Below are 26,728 nucleotides of genomic sequence, written 5' to 3'. Positions count from 1 at the left end.
CTCGTAGCAAGAGAAATGTCTCCCATTTTCGTCATCTACAGAAACTTTTGAACCAACAAACAAAGGTAAAAATCTTGCAAAACACCAAGTTTGAGCTGCTGACTGATGGACCCTTAATTTTCTAAGAACTTCATTGACTTTAGCTGGTTTATTACTTTTATCCATCTCTGAGAATTTAAATTGCATTATAGCCTCATTTAACTCCTCAAGACGAAAGAAATCCTGAGACACACAATATTTTATCACATTTGTCATCACATCACAAACAACCCCTTCAAAAAGATCATAAGCAATGTCAGATGGCATTCCGCCTATTACATGAAAGTGCCTTAGTTCATTCAGTGGGGATGAGAATTTAACTCCATACACTGAGCAAAGAGAAGGATCATCCTCTACAATTCTGGTTTGGGCATTGCACATTTGAACAGTTCGCATATGTAGATTTTGACAATCTAATTTGTTTTGCATATGGTGTTTATCAATAAAACAAAACCAACAATTTCTGAGAGTTGTAAATGACTCCATAAAGCCACCTAAGCCATGAGCCCCAAGATTATCAGCAATTACCACACTCACAGTTCCTAACAATCGGTGGTCTATCTGATCTTTTGAAACAACAATCCCATCATTTTCTAATAACTTTAGATCATTGATTAAAGGTTCTAAGATTTTTGAAAAACCATTCCTTTTCAATAAAGATGATTGGCAAAGAGCTACAAGTTGAATACAATGTAACTGGGACCTAAACTTTGGTGGAAGATTTCCAAAGAGCATGTAGACACCAGCAATTTTGTAATTTTTTACTTGATGTCCTAAGGGATTTGCTGCTGTGAATTCATCAAAAAACAGCATAATCTGTATAGCATTTGGGTTTTCTCTGAATAAAGGATTTACAGAGTAAATGTCACCATCACAAAAATCTCTTAAAATTCCATCAGTTGATTTATGATTGTTCAAAACATAGGCAAAAATATCATCATGATCTAAAAGATTTTTAATTGTTTCAAGAATTGGCACATACTGGTATGTGTCATTCTGATTTCTTTCAGGTCTGTATTCAATGGGTTTAACATAATTTAGACTGAATCTTGCAAACTTGTTGATTTTGTATTCAGAATCTAAGTTGCTTAATGCATTTTCAATTTCCGATTTTTCATTAAGGATTTGCCTCAACCTATCCACCAAGTTACCATCTAGGTCATAATTAGCAAGTAAAGAGTCCATAGATTTAGAAACACTTGCTTGGTGGTGGCTTATCATATCTAAGATCTCATTAATAATGACAGGTAAAACATTTGATGGTAATTTATAGCTTTCGCGAAGTTGTATGAAGAAGATTCCAAATTTTCTTTTGAAATCAACTTGAGAAAAATCTTGAATTTCTTCGGTACCTATATTATCTTGTAAAAGTTCATCATCCATTTCATGTACTTCAGTAAGGCAATTAGCAATATCACCTGATCTATTTTCATCTCTGTACTTAGAGAAATGTTGCTGATAAAACAATTTGTTTTCTTTTGACATGTTTTAAGTAAGAGTCAACATTGTGATATTGTTTTTCACAGCCTTCAACTGAACAAGTTAAAAAAAAATCCTTGTTCATGACTATGAGTAAAGCGATAATGGCTAATTAATCTTGAAAAAAGTCTAAACTCCTGATTACATTTGAAGCAGAGAAACATTCTTATATCTGAAATGTTCCCTTGTATAACTCACTCTGAAGAAAAAATTTATGAAACTATTGTTTTGATGAGTGATGACTGGTTAGATTTATTTCATTTTTATGAAGAATATTTGAATCTGAAATAAATATGACACATATTCATATTCAAACATGCACTTTTCTATATTGTTACAAATTCAAATATAATGTAAAAAAGCATCATATAAACATTTTAACCAATACCCTTCACAAAAAATATTTACGTGAAAATAATATCCTATTTTAACAGATCAAAACCTAATATTTTTTTTTGTGTGTGTAAAGATTAAAAACTAATTTCTTTGTTTGCAACTTTTTTTAAATCATGTTTTGTATAAATTTATTAGCTAAACAAGTGCATGTTTCCGTTTTTAACCAGCAACAAACATAAACAATATCATATACGTCTATTCATACACTTAAATGAATTTATATGGGCGCAGCCATGTTTTTATCAGAACGAGGTTTTGTCTGATAGTGATTTGACCCCCCCCCCCTTTTCCCTCACCTTTCGCACAGCATCAGTAAATGATGACAACATATTGACACGAACATATCATACTCATACCACACATATTATCTTGTAATATCTGGAATAAGAAAATCTATATCTATACCTTGCGTTGATTGTCCAAATTCACTGGTCAAGATGTAGAAACTTAATTGTTACATGTAGTGTATTATTTACTTTCTTTTGTATATACCTACATAATTATCTTTTTGGATCAATTAAACGCTTAAACCCCAATAAATATTCTTTATGAACCAAATTTTAAGAGTATTTATAAATAACTCAGATTCATTAACTAATTCTAATAATACTCACCAAAAACAACACGTCTGCATCCGTGGGTGAAAGTCACGCAACTGGTCAAATTCTTATCAGTTCTTTGTCTTTGAAGGCGGTATATTCTGGATGGCGGGAACTGCTGCTGACCGAGCGTAATTTGATGCCCCCGATAGACTTCGGACAGTAAACCTACTTTCTATCTCAGTAATGAGATTGATTACTAGGCAAATTTACCGACCTACTAGCCTGACTAGTGTCATTTACTAGGTATTTCCTTCAGTGCATTAAATTTTCACTGAGAGTGAGGTTGTGACAAAATGTTGGTGCAATATCTATTTATGATGATAAAAAGTCCAGGAAACCATTTGATCTACTTTTAGCCCTAAAGTAGGTCATGGTGCACCAATTAAGTTGAAATGTGAACTGATTATGTATTTCTCTGAAAGGGGGGCTGTGATTAAATTTCAGAGCAATATCTGAGAACATACCAAAACAATCTGCAAAACTGTTGGACCTACTCTTACCCCTAGGGTACAATCCAGCTGAAATGTTAACTGCACTTGTTTTCCTCCAAGAGGAAGCCTTTGACTAAATATCGGGGCATTATCTGTATCTGTTATGAAAAAATCCCTCAAAAAACTTACCTATTTTTAGTCCAAAAGTAGGTCAGGATGAACCAATCCTGTTGAAATGCAAACTGAAGTTGTATTCCTCTTAGAGGAGGCCTTTGACTATATATCAGTGCAATATATGTATCCATAATGAAAAAAAAGCCTGGGAAAACAGTTTGACCTATTTTCTCAAAAAGTAGGTCAACGATGGACCAATCCAGCTGAAATGCAAACTGAACTTGTTATTCCTCTGAAAGGAAGCCTTTGATTAAAGATAAATGCATTATCTGTATCCGTAAAATCCAACTAAGCGAGACCATATGGTTACCTTTATGAAGGGTGTTATAGATAAAGGAGCAGCAGAAGTCGCACCACCAATTTCAGAAGGCAAGGAATGCTGGTACCTGCCACTCTTCGGGGTATACCATCCTAAGAAGCCCGATAAGATTCGAGGTGTTTTTGACTCGTCAGTGGTGTACCAGGGAATATCGCTTAACAGTGTCTTGTTGACCGGTCCTAACTTAACAAATAGTCTGCTCGGAGTCTTGCTTCGTTTCCGTAGAGATCAGATTGCAGTGATAGCTGACATAGAACAAATGTTCTATTCATTTTATGTAAAGGAAGAGCACCGGGATTTCCTCCGATTCTTATGGTATCGCAACAACAACCCAGAGGATGAGCTGATAGACTACCGCATGCGAGTGCATGTGTTCGGCAATACTCCATCACCAGCTGTAGCTACGTATGGATTACGTAAGGCAGTAGAAAACGGTGACAGAGATGTTAGGGATTTCGTTGAAAGGAACTTCTATGTCGATGATGGACTGGTTTCTGTTCCAACCATAGATGAAGCTATCGAGCTGGTGAAGGAAACTCAGCAAGTATTGAAGGAGCAAGGGAACATTAGATTACACAAGATCGCATCTAACAGTGTAGCAGTTATGAATGCATTTCCCACTCAGGACTTGGAGAAAAGCTTGACTCAAGTCAGCATTGGATCAGATGCTTTACCAACACAGCAGAGCCTTGGTTTGTCATGGGATCAGACACCTTTACCTTCAACAACCAATTAGAAGACAAACCATTCACCCAGAGAGGACTCCTGTCTACCTTGAACAGCTTATTCGTGAGGAAGTCACGTGATGAGCTAAGGTACGGACGTACTTTTTTTGCTCCGTCAATTTGACCGTCATTTTCACTCTTTAATTCGAGAAATTAATGCGATTTTCTCAGAGTTTGGAGTTTGGATAGATAGTGTATATATTTCTTGACTCTTGACACAATTTCTCAAGGTGATCTTGTTTTTGGACTGTTTTTGTGAATTTACACCTGTGCTGAGCGTGAATAGGTGTTCACAATCTACTCACGGTGCCTGTGTTTTTCGAACGGCGTTTCAGAGTCTCATAGTGTCTAAGATAACGAAATTATGGAGTGGACACAAACTCTTAAGCCAGTTTATATGCGGAACAGAGACATTCAAACAACAAAAAGTAAATATTTCACCGACTTTGACATTGCAGAAGCCGCGAGCGCAACAGTCTCGGATGTGATATGTGTACAAAGAGATAGAGATCTGTGGAGGATCTACATAAAGTCTGCGGAGAGTAGATCGAAATTAGTTACTGAAGGATTCTCACTTGGAAGCAGATCAATCCAGGTTTATGACACGAACCCATTCTCTGCGGGTACAGACTCTCCTGATGAGAAAGTTGTTCGAGTCCTAATTAAAGGTATACCTCTATCGGTTGAAGATTCATGTATTAAAAAGATGCTCAAAGGCTTAGGTCTAGGAGTAGAATTAACAAGTGATATCAAATATGAAAAAATCAGACATCCTAAAACCCACAGAATGACTGAAATATTAAATGGAAATCGTTTTGTGTATATGTCGCCTCTAGAGAATGGAAAATTCCTTCCACGCTCTGCGTCATGTGCAGGTTTACGCTGTACCATATCTCACAAAGGCCAACCCCTACGGGAACGAAAGAAGCAGTGCACAAACTGCTGGGCAGATGACCATTACAAAAATGCTTGCGAATTCGAGCAGAGTTGTAGAATATGCAAGCTACCAAGTCACTTTCCGGGATCGGATAAATGCAGATCATATGTCACTCACCAGGAGGACATAGTATGCTTCTCTGGAAAAGATAACCCTCTTTCAAATTTCTTCCCTACTGAGTTAAAGGTTTTTGGGCAAACATATCCTTCAGCCGAACATGCTTTCCAACACATCAAATCCTTACGTTCTGGTGATCTTAACCGTGCAGAAGCCGTAAGTAAAGCTGAAACCGCCTTAGATGCCAAACGTGTAGGAGGTCAGGTCCTGGAATCTGATGCTTGGATTACATCTAAAGACTCCGTTATGCGGGAAATACTGGAATCTAAACTACAGCATTGTTCACAATTCAGAAGTGCTTTAAAAAAAATCAGAAAATCCGATATTCTGGTGGAATCGACATGGGATACTTATTGGGGTAGCGGGCTGAACGTGACCGGAACATCTCATACTCTAATGCAACATTGGCCAGGTGAAAATAAGCTTGGACGTATCCTCGACGGCATGGCAGCCAAATTGCAGCGTACGGACGAAAATTCAGCTACCAACAATTCCTCTAGATCAACAAGAAACAAGCAGGGCAAAAAACAGAGTTAAGTCTACCAAACAAAAAAAACCAAAAAAAAAAAAAAAAAACCGCTAGTCAGTCATACGCATGAACAAGTTAAATATTATTTCAGTGAACTGCAGGGGTTTAAATACTGCAGAAAAACGTATAAAAGTTTATACCTGGATTAATGATAGCTGTTTTGATGTAATATTTATGCAAGAAACCCACTATATTGAAAAAAATGTACTAAATTATGATGCAAGGTGGAAAGGTATATCAATACATTGCTTTTCCGATTCAATTTTCAGTAGAGGAGTTTCAATATTATTTAATAAAGATTTGAATTTCAAAATACTAAATATACATAAATCTAATGAAGGCAGGAAACTCATGGTTAACATAGCATATGATGAAAAAATTATTACATTAGTTAATTTATATGCTCCAAACGATATCAATTATAGATGTGATTTTTTTAAACGGGCTAAAGAATGGATTAGTAAATATACAGCAAATTTTGATAATCTATTGATATGTGGTGACCTTAATTGCTCAACAGAAAATGAATCAGATAAAAGTGTTATAATTTTAAAACAACTACTGAACAAGCTCGATTTACACGACATGTGGAAAACTATGAAAAGCGGAAAAAAAGGATATTCATGGTGTAACGGAGTAAATATCCCAACAAGTAGAATAGATTATATTTTACTATCCGATACCTTTTGTTTTCAATGTGAAAATATAAGGCTTCAAAACATTCCTGGTTCACACTCAAACGGTACTAGGATGTCTGATCATAAGTGTTTAATTTTTTCTTTGATTGTAAATGAAAACCTTAGAGGTCCAGGATACTGGAAATTTAACACATCTTTAATTGAAAATGAAACCTTCATGAACGAAATGAATACATTCCTGAAAAACTATAATTTCGATAAAGAAAATGCACTAGATTCATGGGAAAATTTGAAAAGGAATATAAAAACAAAATGTATAAATTTATCGAAAAATATATCTAAATCTTACAAAAACAAAATAAATTCTATTCAAGGAGAAATAAGTAAGATAGAAGACTTGCCATATGAAAAAATAGATATGAATAGAAAAAGAAAATTAGAAAATGAATTGACAGAATTAATAAACAAAAAGGCAAAAGGTGCACAGGTAAGATCAAGGGCAAAATGGATTGAAGAGGGAGAAAGAAATACCTCTTATTTTTTAAATTTAGAAAAGAGACGACAAATATCAAATGTGATAAAATCATTAAAAAATGAAAAAGGTACAGTTTTTGATGAAGATGAAATATTAGATTCTACATGCAATTTTTATGAAAAATTGTATACATCAAATAATGAAAATGATAATAAAGTGAATGAATATTTAAGTAATATACAATTAGAATATAGTCTAAATGATGAAGAAAAAAATGAATTAGACACCCTTCCCTCACTATCAGAATGTACAGAAACAGTATTCATTATGAAAAAAAATAAATCACCCGGATCTGATGGATTACCGTGTGAATTCTATCAAACTTTCTGGGAAAACATAAAACAACATTATTATTGCACTCTTCAAGAGATCTTCCAAAAGTATACAATGACATATTCACAAAGACTATCTTTAATTACTCTCTTATTTAAAAAAGGAGACCCGCAGAGTCTTAACAATTATAGGCCTATTAGTCTTACAAATACTGATTATAAAATAATAGCTTTTCTTTTAGCTAATAGACTACAAAAAGTGTTGGATAAAGCAATACATGTTAATCAATCAGCTTATATAAAAGGGAGAAATATAGCTCTGAATGCAAGGTTAATTATTGATATTTTTGAATATTGTGAAGAAAATGATATAGAATCAATAATGTTATTTCTTGATTTCCAAAAAGCGTTCGACTCTGTGGAATGGAACTTCATGACGAAAGTTCTTAAAAAATTTAACTTTGGCGAAAACTTTCTCAAATGGGTCAACATACTATACAATAAACCTATATTTAAAATAAAAAATAATGGATGGATGTCCAAAACATGCAATATGCAGAGAGGTATAAGACAAGGATGTCCCATCTCTGCAATATTATTTCTTTTTGTTATAGAAATATTAGCGGTAAATATTAGATCGAATTCAAATATTAATGGATTTCAAAAACCAGGAATGACTAACAGTATTAAGATTATACAACATGCAGATGATTGTACTCTTCCTCTTAAAGATGAAACCTCTCTAGAACATTCTTTAAAAGTCATAGCAAAATTCAGCAATGTTTCGGGTATGTATTTAAATATGTCAAAAACAGAATGTATATTAACGGGTCCTCACAAATATCATTATAAACAAATTAGAAATGTTAACGTAAACAATGATAGCATAAAAACTCTTGGAATTTATATAGGACACAACAAAGAAATATGTTATAAAAACAATTGGACAAAAATTGTAGATGACTTAGAAAAACTGTTTGAATCATGGAAAAAAAGAAAACTAACCATTTTTGGTAAAGTTTGTGTCATCAATAGCCTAGCAATATCAAAGATTATATATGTTGGATCAGTTCTGAGCTTTCCAAATGAAGAAGTAATTAAGAAATTTCAAAGTTTGTTATATAACTATATATGGAACAAAAGAGATAGAATTAAAAGAAATACACAGATTGGAAATGTCCTAAAGGGAGGCATTGGAATTGTCGATGTATCTTTGAAATTAAAATCCATAAAAGTATCTTGGATAAACAGGATTTCAAGCGAGAGAAACTCTCTATTCTTTTTTGTAGATAGTTTGTGCAAAGAAAGAGACTTTGATTTTGAATATCTATGTAAAACAAATATTACGAAATCAAATGATTATCAAATAATGGAACATTTTCCTCTATTCTACAAGGAAATGCTTGTATTTTTCAACGAATGTAAAAAAAAATAAAAAACAATTTTATCTGAATGCATTATTGAAAGAACCGTTGTGGTGTAATAAAAATTTTATGTACAAAAACAAGCCAATATTTTTTCATAATTGGCTGAGGAGCGGTTTTAAATTTTTGAATGATATTGTAAATGAAAATGGCATAAAACCTTTGGAATGGTTTGATGACAAACTTATATGTAAAAAAAACTGGATGTGTGAATATATGATTATAAAAACAGTTATAACAAAAACCTTCAAAAGTTATGAATATTCAAATATACGATACGAAAACATTTTTCATGGGAGTACATCATACGATTTATTATGTAAAGGACATGTTAAAGTGTGTGATATCAATTCAAAGTTGATTTACGAAATTCTTTGTCATGAAAAATTTATACCTCCATTACACCAAACATATTACGGAAAGGTTTTTGAAATAACAAAAACGGCTTGGAAATCTATTTATGAACAAAAAATCTTATCCATAAGAGACAGAAGTATATCAGAATTTAATTATAAATTATTAAATAATCTATTGTGTAACAGAGAATTGCTGAAGAAATGGAAGATAGTAGAAAATGATTTTTGTGTCTTTTGCAGAGATGCTAAAGAAAACAATGAACATCTTATCTTAAAATGTAAAAATGTTTCTCATATATGGGACATTGTTAAACAAATTTTAAAATTTGATATATCGTGGAAAACAATTGTGATAGGATTTTACTATGAAAACAATGAAAAGACATTCTTTTTGAATAGCATAATATCTCTTATTGCCTGTAAAATATACAAGTATAAAATGTATTGTAGATTAGATAACAAAGACGAAAAACCTCAAGAAATATGTAACCACATAAAAAGTAAATTGAATTTTTATACAGAAGTGTACACAAAAATTCAGGATAAAAAATATGCTAAAGTTATGAAAGCAATTAAAGACAAATTGTAATTTATACACCTTTGCAGGTATGACTTTTTATAATATGAAACCTGACAAATATCTGTCTATGCACATTTTTAACTATGTTACAATGTGAGTTTATTTTGAACAATTTGAATTGATTACAAACAACTATATTTCTATATCAAATAAAATTTTGTAATAAACCTTTTATATACTGGTATTTTGCAAAAAGTTCCCACTATGAGGAGGGGTCCTGTCCTCCTATAGTGCTGCCATGGGGGTTGTGATATGAACTTTTGAATTGGTAACCCCGCATATGGCAGTTTCAGGTTCTTTATGTACATAATTATATTGTTGTGTTGTTGGTTTTTCCGTTAAAATAAGAACCTTTTTTGCCATAACATGTTAATAAATTTTGTTATATAACAGTATATTATATGTGTGTGTGTTTGTATGTATGCATATATGTTTGTGTTTTCTATATGTAGAAATTTATATGATAAATTTATATATATGTATATGTATGCCTATATACATCTAATCCAAGGGGCCCCTGGCACCCTAGGTAAAGATTATAAGGGGGTCTCTGCGGAGACTTTACCCCGAAATAGTAATGTATTTTGAAATTAAAGACTGATATATGTGGAAAAAAAAAAAAAAAAAAAAAAAAAAAACAACTCAGATTCATTAACTAATTCTAATAATACTCACCAAAAACAACACGTCTGCATCCGTGGGTGAAAGTCACGCAACTGGTCAAATTCTTATCAGTTCTTTGTCTTTGAAGGCGGTATATTCTGGATGGCGGGAACTGCTGCTGACCGAGCGTAATTTGATGCCCCCGATAGACTTCGGACAGTAAACCTACTTTCTATCTCAGTAATGAGATTGATTACTAGGCAAATTTACCGACCTACTAGCCTGACTAGTGTCATTTACTAGGTATTTCCTTCAGTGCATTAAATTTTCACTGAGAGTGAGGTTGTGACAAAATGTTGGTGCAATATCTATTTATGATGATAAAAAGTCCAGGAAACCATTTGATCTACTTTTAGCCCTAAAGTAGGTCATGGTGCACCAATTAAGTTGAAATGTGAACTGATTATGTATTTCTCTGAAAGGGGGGCTGTGATTAAATTTCAGAGCAATATCTGAGAACATACCAAAACAATCTGCAAAACTGTTGGACCTACTCTTACCCCTAGGGTACAATCCAGCTGAAATGTTAACTGCACTTGTTTTCCTCCAAGAGGAAGCCTTTGACTAAATATCGGGGCATTATCTGTATCTGTTATGAAAAAATCCCTCAAAAAACTTACCTATTTTTAGTCCAAAAGTAGGTCAGGATGAACCAATCCTGTTGAAATGCAAACTGAAGTTGTATTCCTCTTAGAGGAGGCCTTTGACTATATATCAGTGCAATATATGTATCCATAATGAAAAAAAAGCCTGGGAAAACAGTTTGACCTATTTTCTCAAAAAGTAGGTCAACGATGGACCAATCCAGCTGAAATGCAAACTGAACTTGTTATTCCTCTGAAAGGAAGCCTTTGATTAAAGATAAATGCATTATCTGTATCCGTAAAATCCAACTAAGCGAGACCATATGGTTACCTTTATGAAGGGTGTTATAGATAAAGGAGCAGCAGAAGTCGCACCACCAATTTCAGAAGGCAAGGAATGCTGGTACCTGCCACTCTTCGGGGTATACCATCCTAAGAAGCCCGATAAGATTCGAGGTGTTTTTGACTCGTCAGTGGTGTACCAGGGAATATCGCTTAACAGTGTCTTGTTGACCGGTCCTAACTTAACAAATAGTCTGCTCGGAGTCTTGCTTCGTTTCCGTAGAGATCAGATTGCAGTGATAGCTGACATAGAACAAATGTTCTATTCATTTTATGTAAAGGAAGAGCACCGGGATTTCCTCCGATTCTTATGGTATCGCAACAACAACCCAGAGGATGAGCTGATAGACTACCGCATGCGAGTGCATGTGTTCGGCAATACTCCATCACCAGCTGTAGCTACGTATGGATTACGTAAGGCAGTAGAAAACGGTGACAGAGATGTTAGGGATTTCGTTGAAAGGAACTTCTATGTCGATGATGGACTGGTTTCTGTTCCAACCATAGATGAAGCTATCGAGCTGGTGAAGGAAACTCAGCAAGTATTGAAGGAGCAAGGGAACATTAGATTACACAAGATCGCATCTAACAGTGTAGCAGTTATGAATGCATTTCCCACTCAGGACTTGGAGAAAAGCTTGACTCAAGTCAGCATTGGATCAGATGCTTTACCAACACAGCAGAGCCTTGGTTTGTCATGGGATCAGACACCTTTACCTTCAACAACCAATTAGAAGACAAACCATTCACCCAGAGAGGACTCCTGTCTACCTTGAACAGCTTATTTGACCCAATGGGTTTTATAGCACCCTTAGTAATCACAGGGAGAATATTGGCCAGGAGCAATTGCAGTACAGATGCTGCATGGGACGATGACTTACCCGATACTTACCGACATGATTGGGAAAACTGGAGACAATCTCTGCACAGCCTTAGTCGTTTTAGTGTCCCACGAATGTTCATGCCTGGTTCCCTTAGCAAGGTTGATAAACCTGAGATACATATCTATTCAGATGCCTCTGAGAAGGCAATAGCAGCAGTTGCCTTTGTTAAGGACTCTGAAACTGGAAAATACGGCTTCATCTTAGGCAAAACAAAGCTTGCACCTTTACTTGGACACACGATTCCGCGCCTGGAGTTATGTGCCGCAGTCCTGGCTACTGAGATAGGAGACATCATTGGACAGAACTTAGATATTCCAATGGAAAATGTTAAGTATTTCACAGACAGTAAAGTTGTTTTAGGGTACTTAAACAACAACACCAGACGCTTCTATACATATGTGAGCAACCGAGTAGCGATCATTCATGGGCGCTCACATCCTGAACAGTGGAGGTACATCTCAACATTTCGGAACCCCGCTGATGTTGGGACTAGGGGCGTCCCCAGCGTTAAGGAATTGATAGAAGGTATTTGGATTCAGGGACCCCCTCTTAGCGAAAATGATGATGATCATCAATGTGCAAGGCCAGGTAGTTTCCAGCTGTTTGATCCAGATAGTGATTGTGAAGTAAGACCATGCATCAAAACTACCAAAACTTCCACAGAGGAATTATCAAGACAGATGTTATCTAAGTTTGAAAAATTCTCCAGCTGGCAAAGGTTGATAAGTGCCATCACTGTGTTAAAGAGAGCAGGAAGGGCCTTCAAGAAGTTCGTACCTTCCTTAAGAAAAATATGGGAGCAAACTAGAGAGTTTATCATAAAAATGGTTCAGAGAGATGCATACTCGCCAGAAATACAGTGTCTACAAAACATAGAACACTGCCCAAAGAAAGTCCACTTATACATCTGAATCCATATCTAGATGATTCTGGGTTGTTGCGAGTGGGTGGACGCCTCAATCAGAGTGACCTACCAGTGGAGCTGAAAAATCCAGTTCTGCTTCCAAAGAAGTCTTATTTGTCAAGGCTTCTGGTCTCACATTACCATGAAGAGGTCAAACATCAGGGAAAATTGTTTACAGAAGCGACCATCAGGAGTAATGGCTACTGGATTACAGGAGCCAAACGACTGGTTTCCTCAGTTATCAACCACTGTGTTACATGCAAACGACTATGTGGTAAGATTCAAGAACAGATAATGGGCAACTTACCTTTTGAACGCACCTCCACTGGACCACCATTTTCCATTGTAGGTGTTGATACATTTGGACCATGGGAAGTTGTAGCCCGCAAGACAAGAGGTGGCCTTGCACATAGAAAAAGATGGGCAATCTTGTTCACCTGCATGGCCATACGAGCACTGCATATTGAACTCATAGACGAGATGAGCAGCTCTGCCCTTATTAATGCCTTACGGCGTTTTGTATGTATACGAGGGTCAGTGAAGGAGTTCTGTTCAGATCGCGGAACGAACTTTGTTGGAGCTTTGGATGCTCTGAGAGTAGATGGTGTATATGTAGAGCAAGGACAAGTACAGGATTTTCTCCATAAATCGGGAACAATCTGAAAGTTTAACCCTCCTCATGCTTCACATATGGGGGGTTCTTGGGAAAGAATGATAGGTATGGCCCGCAAGATCCTTGACGCAATGCTGCTTCAACACAAGGGTCAACTTACCCATGAAGTCCTTCACACGTTCATGTACGAAGTGTCAGCCATAATCAACTCTCGACCTGTGACTCCAATATCAACGGATCCTGACAATCCAGTCATCATTAGTCCAGCCATGCTGCTAACTCAAAAGACTGGGTTTGACCCTATACCTGATTTGGATGATGATATAAAGAACTTGTACACAACTGGATGGAAACGTGTATGTATGTTATCCAACATGTTCTGGAAACGATGGAAGGGAGAATATCTGAGTGGTCTCCAAGCTCGAAGAAAATGGAACCAGCAGCGAGAAAATTTGAAACCAGGGGATGTAGTCCTAGTACGCGATTCCACAACTTGTAGAAACCAGTGGCCCTTGGCCTTAATCCTTCGTGTCTTTCCTTCCAAGGATGACGGTAATGTTCGTGCGGTGGAAGTTCGCATGGTCAAGGATGGGAAACCAACAAATCTAGTGCGTCCCATATCTGAACTCATTCTCTTGTTAAAGTAACTTTCAAGGTTTAGTCTGCAACTTACAGTTCTAGTCAGTTAACATTATTATTATGTACATTTTTGTACTTAGTGTAGTATTAGGATAGCATATGTTGTATTCTAGTCAATCCATTATTATACTTGTCCTAGTCATTTGTCAAACCGTCCTTTTATTGCGCATGCAATTTTTGTCTGTCAGACCAATTTATACTAGTTTTGAATGCCTTGTAGGAATAATTGATTTGTGATTTGTGATAGTGGAGATATTTTACAATATCTGGCGAGGAGTGTAGTGGAATGTCAAGAGTTATCTTTCCTAGCTTGTGTATTATTCTGATTTAGAGTTACCGTTCTTTGTATAAAACGGCGCAAAATTTGCACGCTTCTTTGTTTCCACATGTGATCGAGCAAACTGTCTAGAAAGTCAGTCAAGCACCTTGATGTAAGTTTATAATTATGTTGCTTATTATTTTGTCAAGGATATGCATACTGATATGCGATGTATACATAAATTCACTTCTTTAGAAGCTCATATTCATTATTCATTTCGAATATCCTCAGCCTTTATTTTGGTATGTTCTGCAGTCTGTAACAGTGAATTCGTGAATTTATTCAGTCATTGAGTCTGTGTGCGTTTGTGTATAAATGAATGTTAGCATTTATTAGTGTTTCTTGTGTTTGTTGTAGTTCTTACGGCGATCTTATTGATGAAAATAAAGTCCGTAAACTAGCTGCCGAGTTTTGTCGTCATTACCGGGGCAGCATAGTATTATAATGATTTCATGTTTTTCAATGTTGCAAGAGGCCTACAGAAACGGTGATCTAGAAACTTAACTATGGCTGATACACAATTAGCTAGCAGCGGGTGATCTAGAAACTGTTGCTGATCATGTGACCCACAGAGGGTATATATACAGCTGCAGCCAGTCAGTAAGGTTCTTATAAGCCAAGCGGAGGAAGAAGAAGCATTATAATGGTTAGCTTGGTCAGGTGGATTGCCTAATATTGGAGGCTTGCCACACTTCTTTGTTATATAGGACCATTTGTTTGGAGTCTGACCACAGTAGTGGCTAGCATTTTAGAGGTTGACCTCCTGGAGGTTCGCCTATTTATTTGTCATTCTTCCTCGGTTAGGGAAGGTGTAAGGCTTCAGAGGTTAGCAGTTCACTGTCCGTCCTGAATAAGGCATTAACACAGTAACTGCTGCTTCTGGAGTTGGACCACCTTTATTCGGCTAGGGCTTACCTCTTAGATAGTTGTTACTGCCTGAATAAGGCATATCTCTATCTAGAGGTGTATAAACTCATAAAGTAGTAATATAGACCGACCAAGTGTGATTTTCCCCTAAGTAAGGGAAGGGTCTTATTTGTATATATTTGCAGACCAGTAGTTATATATTTAAATCACTTTAGAGAGGAAAACTGTATCATTTTGTTCAATCATTTTTACAGAGGAAAATTATTTACTTGTTGAATTAATTCAAAACCCCAGATCCTGGAATCAACCGGGTACGAACCCCCTTGACACATTACAGTATGATATATATGAAAATGTGGACAACCCCGGTAATTCGCTGATGACTGTTGATATGTTGTTAAATTACAGCATGGTTAGTTCGAGTATGCATTTGCTCCCAACACTTTTCATGTTAAAGATTTTTATTTTTTTCTGAGTATATCAACATAAATTCAGCTGGTTACCCGCATGAAACTGAACTTTTGTTCACAAGTAGGGCCTCTTGCTGTTTCCCAAAAATAAAGTGTTACGTGATATTTAAGTGACGTCAACGGGAAATTACCATGAGGGGAATTTACGGTAGCTCAATCACAGTCAACATATGGGTAGTTAACCGTAACTAGTGTAATGATACCTGTTAATTTGAGGTGCAATTTCACCCCATGATTATTGTGCATTTAACTATGGAAGCCCTTAACCTAGCTGCGTAAAGGACTACCTGTTCTTTCTAAATATCTATTTATTTTCAATTCAGTATCAGTAGCACTAAAGAAGATATCAATTAAGCGTTTTACACATAAACACCATATAACAAGTTTGACCCCTACTCCGGGGATCATGAAATTTACAATTTTGGTTCAGGCCTTCCTGCTCTACGTCACTATGTATTTAATTTTTCTTACATGTGTGTGGTTCTTGAGAAGAAAAGTTTTGAAAAATTTTCAATTTTGGGAAGTTTTTGCCCCGCCCCTAGAGCCCCAGGGATGCTGAATTCCTGAAATTTACAATTTAGATCCCCCTTGTCCCAATGATACTTCATACCAAATTTGAAAAGAATTGGACAGGTAGTTATTAAGAAGAAGTTAAAAATGTTCAATTGTTAACGGACGACGACGGACGACAACCAATTGCAATAGGTCACCTGAGTTTACTCCGGAAAATTGCAGACCCAAATCGTTAAAACACGTAGTGTCAGTTCCATCGCCAAACGCTTGGCATCAGGCGTGAATGTCACGGGTCTTCGGAGATTACCTTAAAAATGGGTGACCCGTGTCACAGTAGGTGTGGCACGCTAAAGAACCCTCACTGCTCAATGGCCATAAGCGCCGAGCATAGGCCTAAATTTGAAGCCCTTCACCAGTCTTGGTGACGTCTCCATATGAGTGAAAAATTCTCAAGCAAAACGTTCAGCAACATACAATCAACCTTCGAGGTACGTATTGGTCGAATGAAAGATTTAACGAAACATAATTGTACAAGTTAATATGAAGTGACTTTTTACTGTAATAATAAAGTTTGACGGGAAAAGATTGATAATTCCGGAAAAATTATATTTAATCTTCATTGCAGATAAAAATATTATCTATGTAATGGCAATGATAATTAGAACACATAGGACTTACATATTACAATTTTAGCAAGTCGAAATCTTGATCCTCAACATTTCTTTTACAGACATTCCCCAACTGTGTCCCCATGGAGCTCGGGTAATTGACCGCAGTGTGAACCATACCCGACTTCTTCACCTGTCGTTGACACCTGACGACATTCGGGGTTTGGGTTGCATAAAGAATAACATCGTTATAATGCATTTGCGATCTTTATTTCTTTTTTTTACGTATAATTTTTTTTAACGTAGTAAATGTAACGAGTTTTAAATGGAGTTTTCCGTGCTCAGAAATTAGCTGATTGACATATTTACACTTGTGTATATTACTGGCCGTGTCTGACACGCACGTCAAAAGGTTACAGATAGCTACATGTGCCACGGTTTTGATGTGTTTGGGGATTTAATAGAACAGTAGGTTTCAAGGAGGCGAAAGCGCTGATAGGGAGTGGGTGGGTGATGCGTTAAGTTTAGCATTCAACTTATTATACTAAATATAAAATTTCATGTGTTACTTCTGTATAATTTAGGCTGTGAAGGTGGAAAATAAAACTGTCCGACCATACCTTTTGTTTTCAATTTTCTAGCGTCATCAGGTAGTTATGAATATGTAAACAGGTGCAATTACAGATCGTTTCGTGTATACTGAAGAATTATTTAAATTCGTGGGGACCAATTTTCGTGGATTAGTAGTAAGGGGGACAGTACACAGTCAGTATACAGTCAAGATGACGTCATGGGTTTTTCCCCACATAGGTCATTGAGGTCAGGGGTGAGTACACAGTCAAGGGGGAGTATACAGTCAAGGGGGAGTATACAGTCAAAGGGGAGTATACAGTCAAGGGGGAGTATACAGTCAAAGGGGAGTCTACAGTCAGAGGGTGAGTCCACAGTCCAAGGGTGAGTCCACAGTCAAGGGTAGGTGAGGAGGTGATTAGCAACACTTAAAGGATTAATTCACATAGCAACAGTCGAAGGATGATACCATAAATATCTATTGTCAGGGTCACCTTAGTTCATATAGCAACAGTTGAAGGATGATACCATAAATATCTACTATCAGGGTCACCTTAATTCACATAGCAACAGTCAAGGGAGGGATCTAACAATATCTTTTTTTGTCTGCTATAAAAAGGCCAAGTTTTAAGATTCTATGCACAACCATTACTTGCAATCAAAAGATCCAATTCAATTGAGTAAGTAATATTTTATTATCATATTTACCACGAAATTATGAACACATTTATGGATATTTTGAAGACATAAAAAGTAAAATTCCATCTACTTGTACAATAAAAGCTGCCCTCTATAACGTTACTTTTTTTTCTTATTAAATTATGAACTGATTAACAATAAGAAATTGTCAATCAGTATATAAAATATCAAACAAATCTCAATGGATATTTACAGTTTTACACAATTCATAGTATGGTATTGACGTTATTGTTAATGTCAATATCACAAGTTGTGAATTTCACTCTCTTTTTCTTTGGTGTCACGGGAGCCAACTGGTCCTCCAAATAATTAACAATAATGTTCATTTGTTCCAAGTCCTTTGAAACGCGGTCGCTCAAATCTCGGAGTAATTTAAATTGTTCTGCTAACGGCTCCCTCAACCTCTTTTCCAACAAATTATATTTCTCAGGATTTTTTCGTCTACAATAAACAGGATAAAAATGACATGTTGCAATAAAAAAAATCAATTCAAGATATTTTATATTAGTTCCTTTTCCCCAGATTAGAGATGATGTTAATATGCATAATATTTAAATTTTATGATATTTAATTTTTTTTTAAAATTTTCTCTAATTCAAACATTATAATAATAAACAAAGTATAAATAAAATGTTTATGTTTACCGGAAAGTAGTAAGGATGGAATTCTCACAGTTTTCGAAACTGTCCAAAGGTTCCTCGTCAATCACGGTTGCTAACCGCCAGTTTGAATCCATGGCCGGCGAGTACATGTAACTGGCTGAGGTGCCGCAGTTGTGCTGGCTCTCAGGTCTAAAGAGATATGGAGAGGATTACTTTCCTTTGTACTTCGATAATTTAGTTTGAACATAAATTTAATTTTACTTCATAAAAAGCAGTTAGTCTTTGGCACCAAATAAAACATTGATGTACATCATTCCAATTCTACGTATATAAAATGTTAAGAAGAAACGAGAAACTTGGAGATTTAATACTTTGAAGAGATAGAGGGAGAAAATACTCGTTATCTGTTTAAAATTTACTAAATATAATAAAAATTGTTAAAAGGAGGGAGAAAATACTCGTTATCTGTTTAAAATTTACTAAATATAATAAAAATTGTTAAAAGGTGTAACATTACACTAAAATGATTGGAAAATTTATGGTTCTAAAATCATTTCAAGTCTAAAATTAATGTTTATATATACCTTTTAAGTAGAATTGTCTCGGTTTGACTTGTACTTTCGGGGGTAGGAGTGGAAGGCCTTTAAAAGAATATATAACACACTTTCTGATTCCAATTAAAACATTAATATTTATAATGTATATTATCTATATAACGTGAAACAAAGCACTACATGAAAGTAGGCATATCAAGCCAAAGAAAGATAACTCTTATAAAAGCTGTTAAACTCACCGCTTTGGCAGGCCTTCCATTTCCAACTCTTCACTCATCTTCAACCACATTTGTTCGAACTCCTCGAATGAATTTGCTGAATTTGTGGAGTCGCTGTCAGGAGAAAAAATAAATACTGTAAATCAGACCCATACTGAATTCAAAAAAATTCCATTTCTAGTTCTTCACCCATCAAGCTTAGAAAAAAAACCTCAAACTATGTAATATATACTGAAAGATACATGTGAAATTCAAATAATTAATATATAGAGCACTAAATATTCACAACTATGTACTGAAATTTTACGCTCCAACCCGGGGTCGAACCAGCGACCTGGCACCCTCCGCCTAGCAAGACTGTCAACTCAGCACATTAGCCCATTCGGCCAAGATATGACCTCCCATATATATATATATATATATATATATATATATATTAAGTAAAAAAATATTTTTTAAAAATTGTTCTACTTACAGAATGTCAAGAAACTTTTCTGCCATGATCAGATTTTTTGTCAATGATAATTTCTGTTTGCAAACTCCATTTATATATAATTTCGGGTGGACGTTATGGATGATGATTGGGTCTTTGGAGTTTCTTAACTCTAATTTCGTAACACTATAATTGGTTGGTTGAGTAATGACCGAGAAGTGCCCCTATTGATCGTATTTATCATCTGCACCCCTTTTAGTCACGTTTGAAAAATACCGCCCGGTTGTCCAATACCTGCGCAAACATTGCAGCAGGAAGTGTCCCACTTATTTACGTGGCCTCAATAATTAACTCGGTTAATGATCTCAGCTTACTGATTAATTTTACACAAAATATATATGTATTATGAATGTAATTATGGAACAACATCAATCATTGTATTTCCGCTGTATATTATATAATCATTAATTCCTACACGAATTACTAACAATTAGTTTACTAACTTTAGGGGGGGAAAAACCGAACAATTTCATGGAGACAGGATCAGAATCATGCTCATTTCTATATATGGTTGGGGAAACTGGAGACTCTTGTCTGTCATTATATCATTGTATCAGCTTGAAATGTACATGAGGGCTATTCTCAGCCAGCGCCAGTACTGAGTAGGGAGAATAAACAATCAAAATAATTTGATTATAAAACACATTTATTATATATGATATTTAAAGGGTCACCAACATGCGTAAAAATGGTGGTGTGACTGAATGTGTGAGATTTATGACACACACTTGTCTCATACAAAAATGTCCTAATGATTTGTTATATAATTTCGGAACCGTCTTTCAAACCAGGGGGGCAGCTCCGGAATTTGAAGCTACGGTTAGAGTGGGCGCCGTCCGGGTTTTATGCAAGGGGTATGATCAGCCCTGGTTGGGGCCCAGGGGACGATTTTTAAAAAATTATTTTTAAACGTTTGTAAATATAAGACCTGCAAAATCACAGCAAAACTCCTGTCATGTAGAAATATATCTTTTTTACTTTTTTTCTTACGAATGGTTGTAAATTAATCAGATTATTAAAAAAAAATCAAGTTCAATAGGACGATTTACTGATGAAGTTGAAAAAGATAACCATGCCCGCTTGTATTGTACTCGTATAATAAACATCAAAGAGTCATTTTAAACGCTACTTTGTAAAACCAATTACTTAAAGTCGAGTGACTGACACATTTGAATAAAAAAAAGAATAATTAGAATAATCAGAGTTTCCATATTTGCAATAACAGTGGCGGATCCAGAGATTTTTTATTCCAATGAATGATATTGTATTTTTTGTTCAACATGTAGGGAGAGGGTGAATTAAGTTTTTATAAACTGTGCCCAATCCCGTTGTAATATTTGATATAAAATAAATTAATGAATTATAAGATAAATCTAATAACTCATTTAGTAAATGAGACAAAGAAAAGATTAATGGGATGTCGAAAAAAATATGGTATGAATTGATGAAAAGTGTAAAGGTTGCGTTGCTGATGGAAATACCCGCGAATCCTCCGTCACATGATCAATTTAGCTCATGCGACTTTTTTATCAAATGGAAAATGGAGGGACGAACTACAGCATGTGTGATATGTGCTGCAATAGTGATGATGACACTTCAAGATTTTTATACTTTTGCTAAAATTATGGATGTTGCGCAGTGTCCAAGATGTCTGAACAAACGTGGAGTTGTAACGTGTAAAACTTACAAGAACAATTGTGTCAGTGTTTTCCTTAATCGTGCCAGAACCCAAATCCGTGAAATTCGCGTCCCTATGTGTACTATCGATATTGTGGTCAACAGAAAGTGGGAGTCCCTTACTGACTTTCCAGTAGTGCGGGACATTAGGGGACATCAATGTGCCAGTGTATTCAGTAAGTAGTACTTAGGGTTTTCATTATTTCAAATTAACGTGTATTTGACCACTTAATATATCATTTTTTGAACGACAAGTCGTTGTTTGTCGTTGTTGTGGTGATTTGCTAGAAGAGGAGGGGGTTTTTAACGAATGATGTATCGTGAGAAAAATAGGACCACGTGATATTTTCATAAACCAATCAAATCACTGCGTCTTTTACTATGGAATGTTTACGTTTGTACAACTTGTGTATTGGTATTTAATTATGTAATTTAGTCTTAACTGATTCTTAGAACGTTTCTGTAAATATCAAGAACAAATTAATAACTCGTGTTTTCAGTTCTAACTGTGACTGGTATCTAAAATAAGTACTCGTATGATCGGGTTCGGGGTACATACAGGGAATGTGAAATCGGAAGTTTGAAACGTTCCCTTTGTTAGAGGGTGTACAGTGAAACTGAAAGTAAACATTTTGTTTTTTGTTGTAGATCCCCTAAAAAAAAATAATCACCGCTCCTTTTAAAAATGTATTGCAGATATGCCTACTGAAGAGTCCAAGATGTTGGCCACCACTACAATACCATCCACTTCATCAGCAAATACACAAGGGAGGGCTTGGATTGGGCCAGCGTCATTGAAAAGTACAACTCAAGGTAGGACTGCATTTGTTGAACTAGGTTGACTTGGTAGTTTTACACAATTTAACAAGAGTATAATTCAGAAATATTATTGAAAGATTAAAAAGCAAAGTAGTATTTTTTTCTTACCAGGAAAAAAAAAACCCCAAAATAGTCACCACCTCTGTGTAAAAAAAAAATGTATTGCAGATATGCCTACTGAAGAGTCCAAGATGTTGGCCATCTTTACAGTGCCATCCACTTCATCAGCAAATACACAAGGGAGGGCTTGGATTGGGCCAGCGTCATTGAAAAGTAAAACTCGAGGTAGGACTGCTTTAACGTTATATATCCCTCAGCAAGGCGGGGTAACTCATACATATATAAGATAATGATGAAATTAAAAAAAAAAATGTTTTCTATTATGTTCTGATTGAATGATTATCAATTATCCACCAGAATACATATCTATATCAACTGCGAATCTTGATCAACATATAAATTGATAATGGAAAAGAGCATTTTCAATTTCTGACACCTGAGGGATGGATAACCTTAATTGAACTAGGTTGACTCAGTAGTTTTACACAACAATTTAACAAGAGTATAATTCAGAAATATTATTGAAAGATTAAAAAGCAAAGTAGTATTTTTCTTACCAGGAAAACAAAACCCCAAAATAGTCACCACCTCTGTGTAAAAAAAAAAATGTATTGCAGATATGCCTACTGAAGAGTCCAAGATGTTGGCCACTTCTACAATACCATCCACTTCATCAGCAAGAACACAAGGGAGGGCTTGGATTGGGCCAGCGTCATTGAAAAGTACAACTCGAGGTAGGACTGCTTTTGTTGAAAAATGTTAATAAATAGATATCATACATGTTAAGCCAATTTCAATTTCTTTTAGAAATGAATTGTAAAGCTTTATTGTTAAATTCTTGTGTAGACATGCAAATTCTTTGTTGAGACTATTACGATTATCACAATTATGATTTTTGGGCTAATGTTTTGTGTTTTTAAATTCCAGGGTTACAATTATCTACCGAAGAATTTGACGTGCCTGGGACCGCAGGTCAGTTTGAAACCCTACTGATGTTAATTATCCATGAGAATGAACTGAACAGATTTTTTTTTTTGATAATTACTTGTTGTATTTGTATGTTGTGTTTGATGCATTGATGAAAGTGTTAATTGTAATTACTTGTTCTAACTTTTAATAGGTGTTTTTGCCTGGGCAGTTGTCACAACACTTGCCATTATTCTGATTGTGATAAGGCATCTTTTGCTTTCGAAAATAAAATGCTGCTGTAGAAGGCAAGTCAACCATCTTCCTAGAACACCATCACCACCTTCAACACCGTGCACTCGTGAAACTGTAGAGCAGATAAGAATGCATTTATTGCACACACCATCTTCCATTGCTACCACCCCCAGCAGTTTATCGGCGTCAACCCCCAACACAGTAGTTTCAGTAACTCGACCTCTCCTTGGTGATGATGACGATGAACCTATTTCACAACGTACCAGGGCTAAAAGTGTCGCAAAGAGACTTAGCCTGTAATTTCTTTACTAGTTTTTCAAAGGGATGATATTACTACGTTTTGAACTTTTTAATGACTGTGTAGTGTACAAGTTTTGAAAATGATAACAGTAAACAGTTTTATGAATGTGTAATCAGTTTAAAGTTGTGCATTTTTTATGACAGATTTTTTTGGAATTGGAAAAAGCATAAAGTTTGGGACTTTTTGAACTGTTTAAGTTCCATTATTTTTCCTTTTATTACAAAACAGATTTGTTAATGACATAACAATTTGATGACATTTTACTTTTTTTAATGAATGTACATGTAGTACAGAGCAACGGTATTGTTTAAGGACATTGACTCGTTAGTTTTTCCTATGGTTGCTTTTAATGTTTTTGTATTTTTTATTTTTTTTTTTTTATTTTATGCGACAGTTTGTATTTTACTTGAATACTGATCAAAGGAAAATTTAAAGTCCTGCCTTTATTTGCTGATTATTATAATTTACATATGACAGTGATCATTTGGTTATTTTTGGGATGTGCAATTGATGTAAAATGATGTTTAAATTGATTTTAACTGATAAATGTGATTTACACTTAACATTGATCATTTGCTTATTATGATTGTGATGTATAAGTTATGACATTAGGGTTAATTGTTGCAGCACATATTTCTATATAATAATATTTAATATCCAATAGTTATAGAGTATTATGCTTAATATTATCTACCTGTGATATAATGCTGTTAATAACAATGCAGGTTTTAAATATTTTTGAACATTTGTTTAGCTAGAAATTCTTTTGGTTAGCAACTGGGTTTAAAGAATAAGTTTGCACAGTTTGATATTAAGCATGTTAATGTCTATTTATAGATATTTTTGTCAATAAGCCAGTATATTTCTTAACATTGTTTTTACCTAATGTCATTTCTTTGAAAATTTGTTAAGTATTAGGAAATACTTAAAATTTTTGTTACAGGATTTTTGTTAATAAAAAAGTATTCTTTCTATATTGCCTTCTATATTTTATTAATGTACTCAAGTTCGAAATGGATATTCCGATAATTGTGACATTACGCTGCTGTCTGTAAAAATAATGTTTTACTGGTTTTTCAATTTCATTTAACAAATAACTAGCCATGTTTATTAATATACCTTTTGTCCTTTGACATGGATATAAATTTATATATATATTTTTTTTTGTAATTAAGAGATGGCAGACAGCGGTTTATTAAAAGAAATCCTGGACTCCTTGAATGACCCAGACACCGTGCAGTTGTTTGCTACAGTTAATGGTCTTACTGGTGATGCCGAGGTCGAGAACAGATTAAGGGAGCTCCAGTAGGAAAAGCACATCGATGACTTATGGCAGGAGGTTCTTTCCGAGATGGAATCCCCAACTAAAAAAATTAGACCATCCCAAGAGGATGGCGATCAACCCTCTACGAGTGGGCAGTCGGGGGGTGGGGGGAGTTCCGAGGACCCATTAGAAAAACCCTATTTCATTTGGAAGAGAGACACTCGAACATTTAAGAAAAACTTGGCCCGCGACACCACGTTTAAGGTCAAATTTAACGAGCAGTGGAAGGGGGATAAATTGTTAGATATACATAACAAGTTGCACGATATGTTCGACGACCTGTTGTCAGAGGCCCGGGGTCACGATGCGGATCTGGGAAGGGTGGTCATCAGTCATTCGAGTTTAAACAATCCGATCGTCGTGCCGCTACAATCCTGGGAAAATCTGAATGCAGATGTCGTCCTGTCCGAGATCACCAAAGTACTTAATTCGAACGAAAGCTTGTCCGTGGACGAAAATCTGTTGATCACCATAGGGTCCATCGATTTGCCCAAAGGGGGAGGTAACCCTAGAAAATTACCCATCACGTCTCTCTTTGGTCCTAAAAATAGCGTAGAAAGAAAGAGATCGCTTTTTCACGTACAAAATGATAACAACGTATGTATGGCCATTTCCATTGGTCTCTGTTACCTGAAAACGTGTGAAAAAGTAGATGCTGTTACGTGGACAAATTTAGTGGGGAAAGATGCCGGAACAATGTTCGACCATATCATCAAGCACCGTACTGTTACTCGATCCTATTACAACAATATCTTGAAAACCTCGAGAAAAAAAATGCAAACGGAGTTGGCGATGTGGCTGTGTGAAAGAGCCGGAGTTCCTACTGACAGATATTTAGGTTTGAACGACATCGAACCATTCGAAACCTTACTTGGTGTCTGTATCAACGTTGTGTCCTCAAGAGTAGGGAATAAATTTGTCAGGGTGACGGAGGACGAGGACAAGCCACGTCTGTATTTATATCACGTGGACACAGAAACTGAAAAACACTGGCACGGGATTGCCAGCATACAAGGCTTTTTTAAGGCATCGTATTTTTGCCATACTTGTTTAAAACCGTATAATGATAAATCCAAACACACGTGTACCACCTCGTGTGAGGTTTGCTTACATGACCACTGTCCAGAAACAAATGTCCAAATAGGTTGTCGAACCTGTGGACGGGTCTGTCGTTCCGTGGCGTGTTTTAAACGTCATAAAAAACAAAGAGTCGTCAAGAAAGAGAGTTATCCTCCTCCTTGCGAACTGTTTCACCAATGTAAAAAATGTAGGGTCATTCTACATTGCTGTA

General features: G+C 35.6%; 3 protein-coding genes across 3 annotated transcripts; 2 read left to right on the top strand and 1 right to left on the bottom strand.

Moving 5' to 3' along the window:
• The first annotated feature begins 11,935 nt into the window (after positions 1-11,935).
• Positions 11,936-13,593, top strand: LOC125672940 (uncharacterized). The gene is made up of 2 exons (XM_048909143.2): positions 11,936-12,795; positions 12,879-13,593. The coding sequence occupies exons 1-2, from the start codon at positions 11,936-11,938 to the stop codon at positions 13,591-13,593; spliced, it is 1,575 nt and encodes a 524-aa protein (XP_048765100.2).
• Positions 13,594-18,205: 4,612 nt separating this feature from the next.
• On the bottom strand, positions 18,206-22,555 carry LOC130049837 (uncharacterized). Its single transcript, XM_056147970.1, has 5 exons — positions 22,479-22,555; positions 19,624-19,716; positions 19,415-19,471; positions 18,873-19,019; positions 18,206-18,669 (listed from the first exon to the last, which is right to left on the bottom strand). The coding sequence occupies exons 2-5, from the start codon at positions 19,671-19,673 to the stop codon at positions 18,435-18,437; spliced, it is 489 nt and encodes a 162-aa protein (XP_056003945.1). The 5' UTR covers positions 19,674-19,716; positions 22,479-22,555; the 3' UTR covers positions 18,206-18,434.
• LOC130046265 (uncharacterized) lies at positions 20,827-25,087 on the top strand. Its single transcript, XM_056147969.1, has 6 exons — positions 20,827-21,948; positions 22,469-22,585; positions 22,760-22,876; positions 23,269-23,385; positions 23,579-23,623; positions 23,772-25,087. The coding sequence occupies exons 1-6, from the start codon at positions 21,513-21,515 to the stop codon at positions 24,110-24,112; spliced, it is 1,173 nt and encodes a 390-aa protein (XP_056003944.1). The 5' UTR covers positions 20,827-21,512; the 3' UTR covers positions 24,113-25,087.
• The last annotated feature ends 1,641 nt before the right edge of the window (positions 25,088-26,728 follow it).

Source organism: Ostrea edulis, chromosome 8, assembly GCF_947568905.1.
Source record: "Ostrea edulis chromosome 8, xbOstEdul1.1, whole genome shotgun sequence".
NCBI lineage: Eukaryota > Metazoa > Mollusca > Bivalvia > Ostreida > Ostreidae > Ostrea > Ostrea edulis.
The sequence above is the reverse complement of the archived record's forward strand: the minus strand, read 5'-3'. Positions and strand labels throughout refer to the sequence as shown.

Excerpts from the sequence above, each read along its gene's own strand:
- LOC125672940 (XM_048909143.2), top strand. The coding sequence starts at position 11,936 with ATGGGTTTTATAGCACCCTTAGTAATCACAGGGAGAATATTGGCCAGG. Across the intron at positions 12,796-12,878 it reads GCAGGAAGGGCCTTCAAGAA|AAATACAGTGTCTACAAAAC; the intron begins GTTCGTACCTTC and ends CATACTCGCCAG.
- LOC130049837 (XM_056147970.1), bottom strand. The coding sequence starts at position 19,673 with ATGTGGTTGAAGATGAGTGAAGAGTTGGAAATGGAAGGCCTGCCAAAG. Across the intron at positions 19,472-19,623 it reads ATGGAAGGCCTGCCAAAGCG|GCCTTCCACTCCTACCCCCG; the intron begins GTGAGTTTAACA and ends ATTCTTTTAAAG. Across the intron at positions 18,670-18,872 it reads TCCATCCTTACTACTTTCCG|ACGAAAAAATCCTGAGAAAT; the intron begins GTAAACATAAAC and ends TGTTTATTGTAG.
- LOC130046265 (XM_056147969.1), top strand. The coding sequence starts at position 21,513 with ATGTCGAAAAAAATATGGTATGAATTGATGAAAAGTGTAAAGGTTGCG. Across the intron at positions 22,877-23,268 it reads ATTGAAAAGTAAAACTCGAG|ATATGCCTACTGAAGAGTCC; the intron begins GTAGGACTGCTT and ends AATGTATTGCAG. Across the intron at positions 23,624-23,771 it reads TGACGTGCCTGGGACCGCAG|GTGTTTTTGCCTGGGCAGTT; the intron begins GTCAGTTTGAAA and ends AACTTTTAATAG.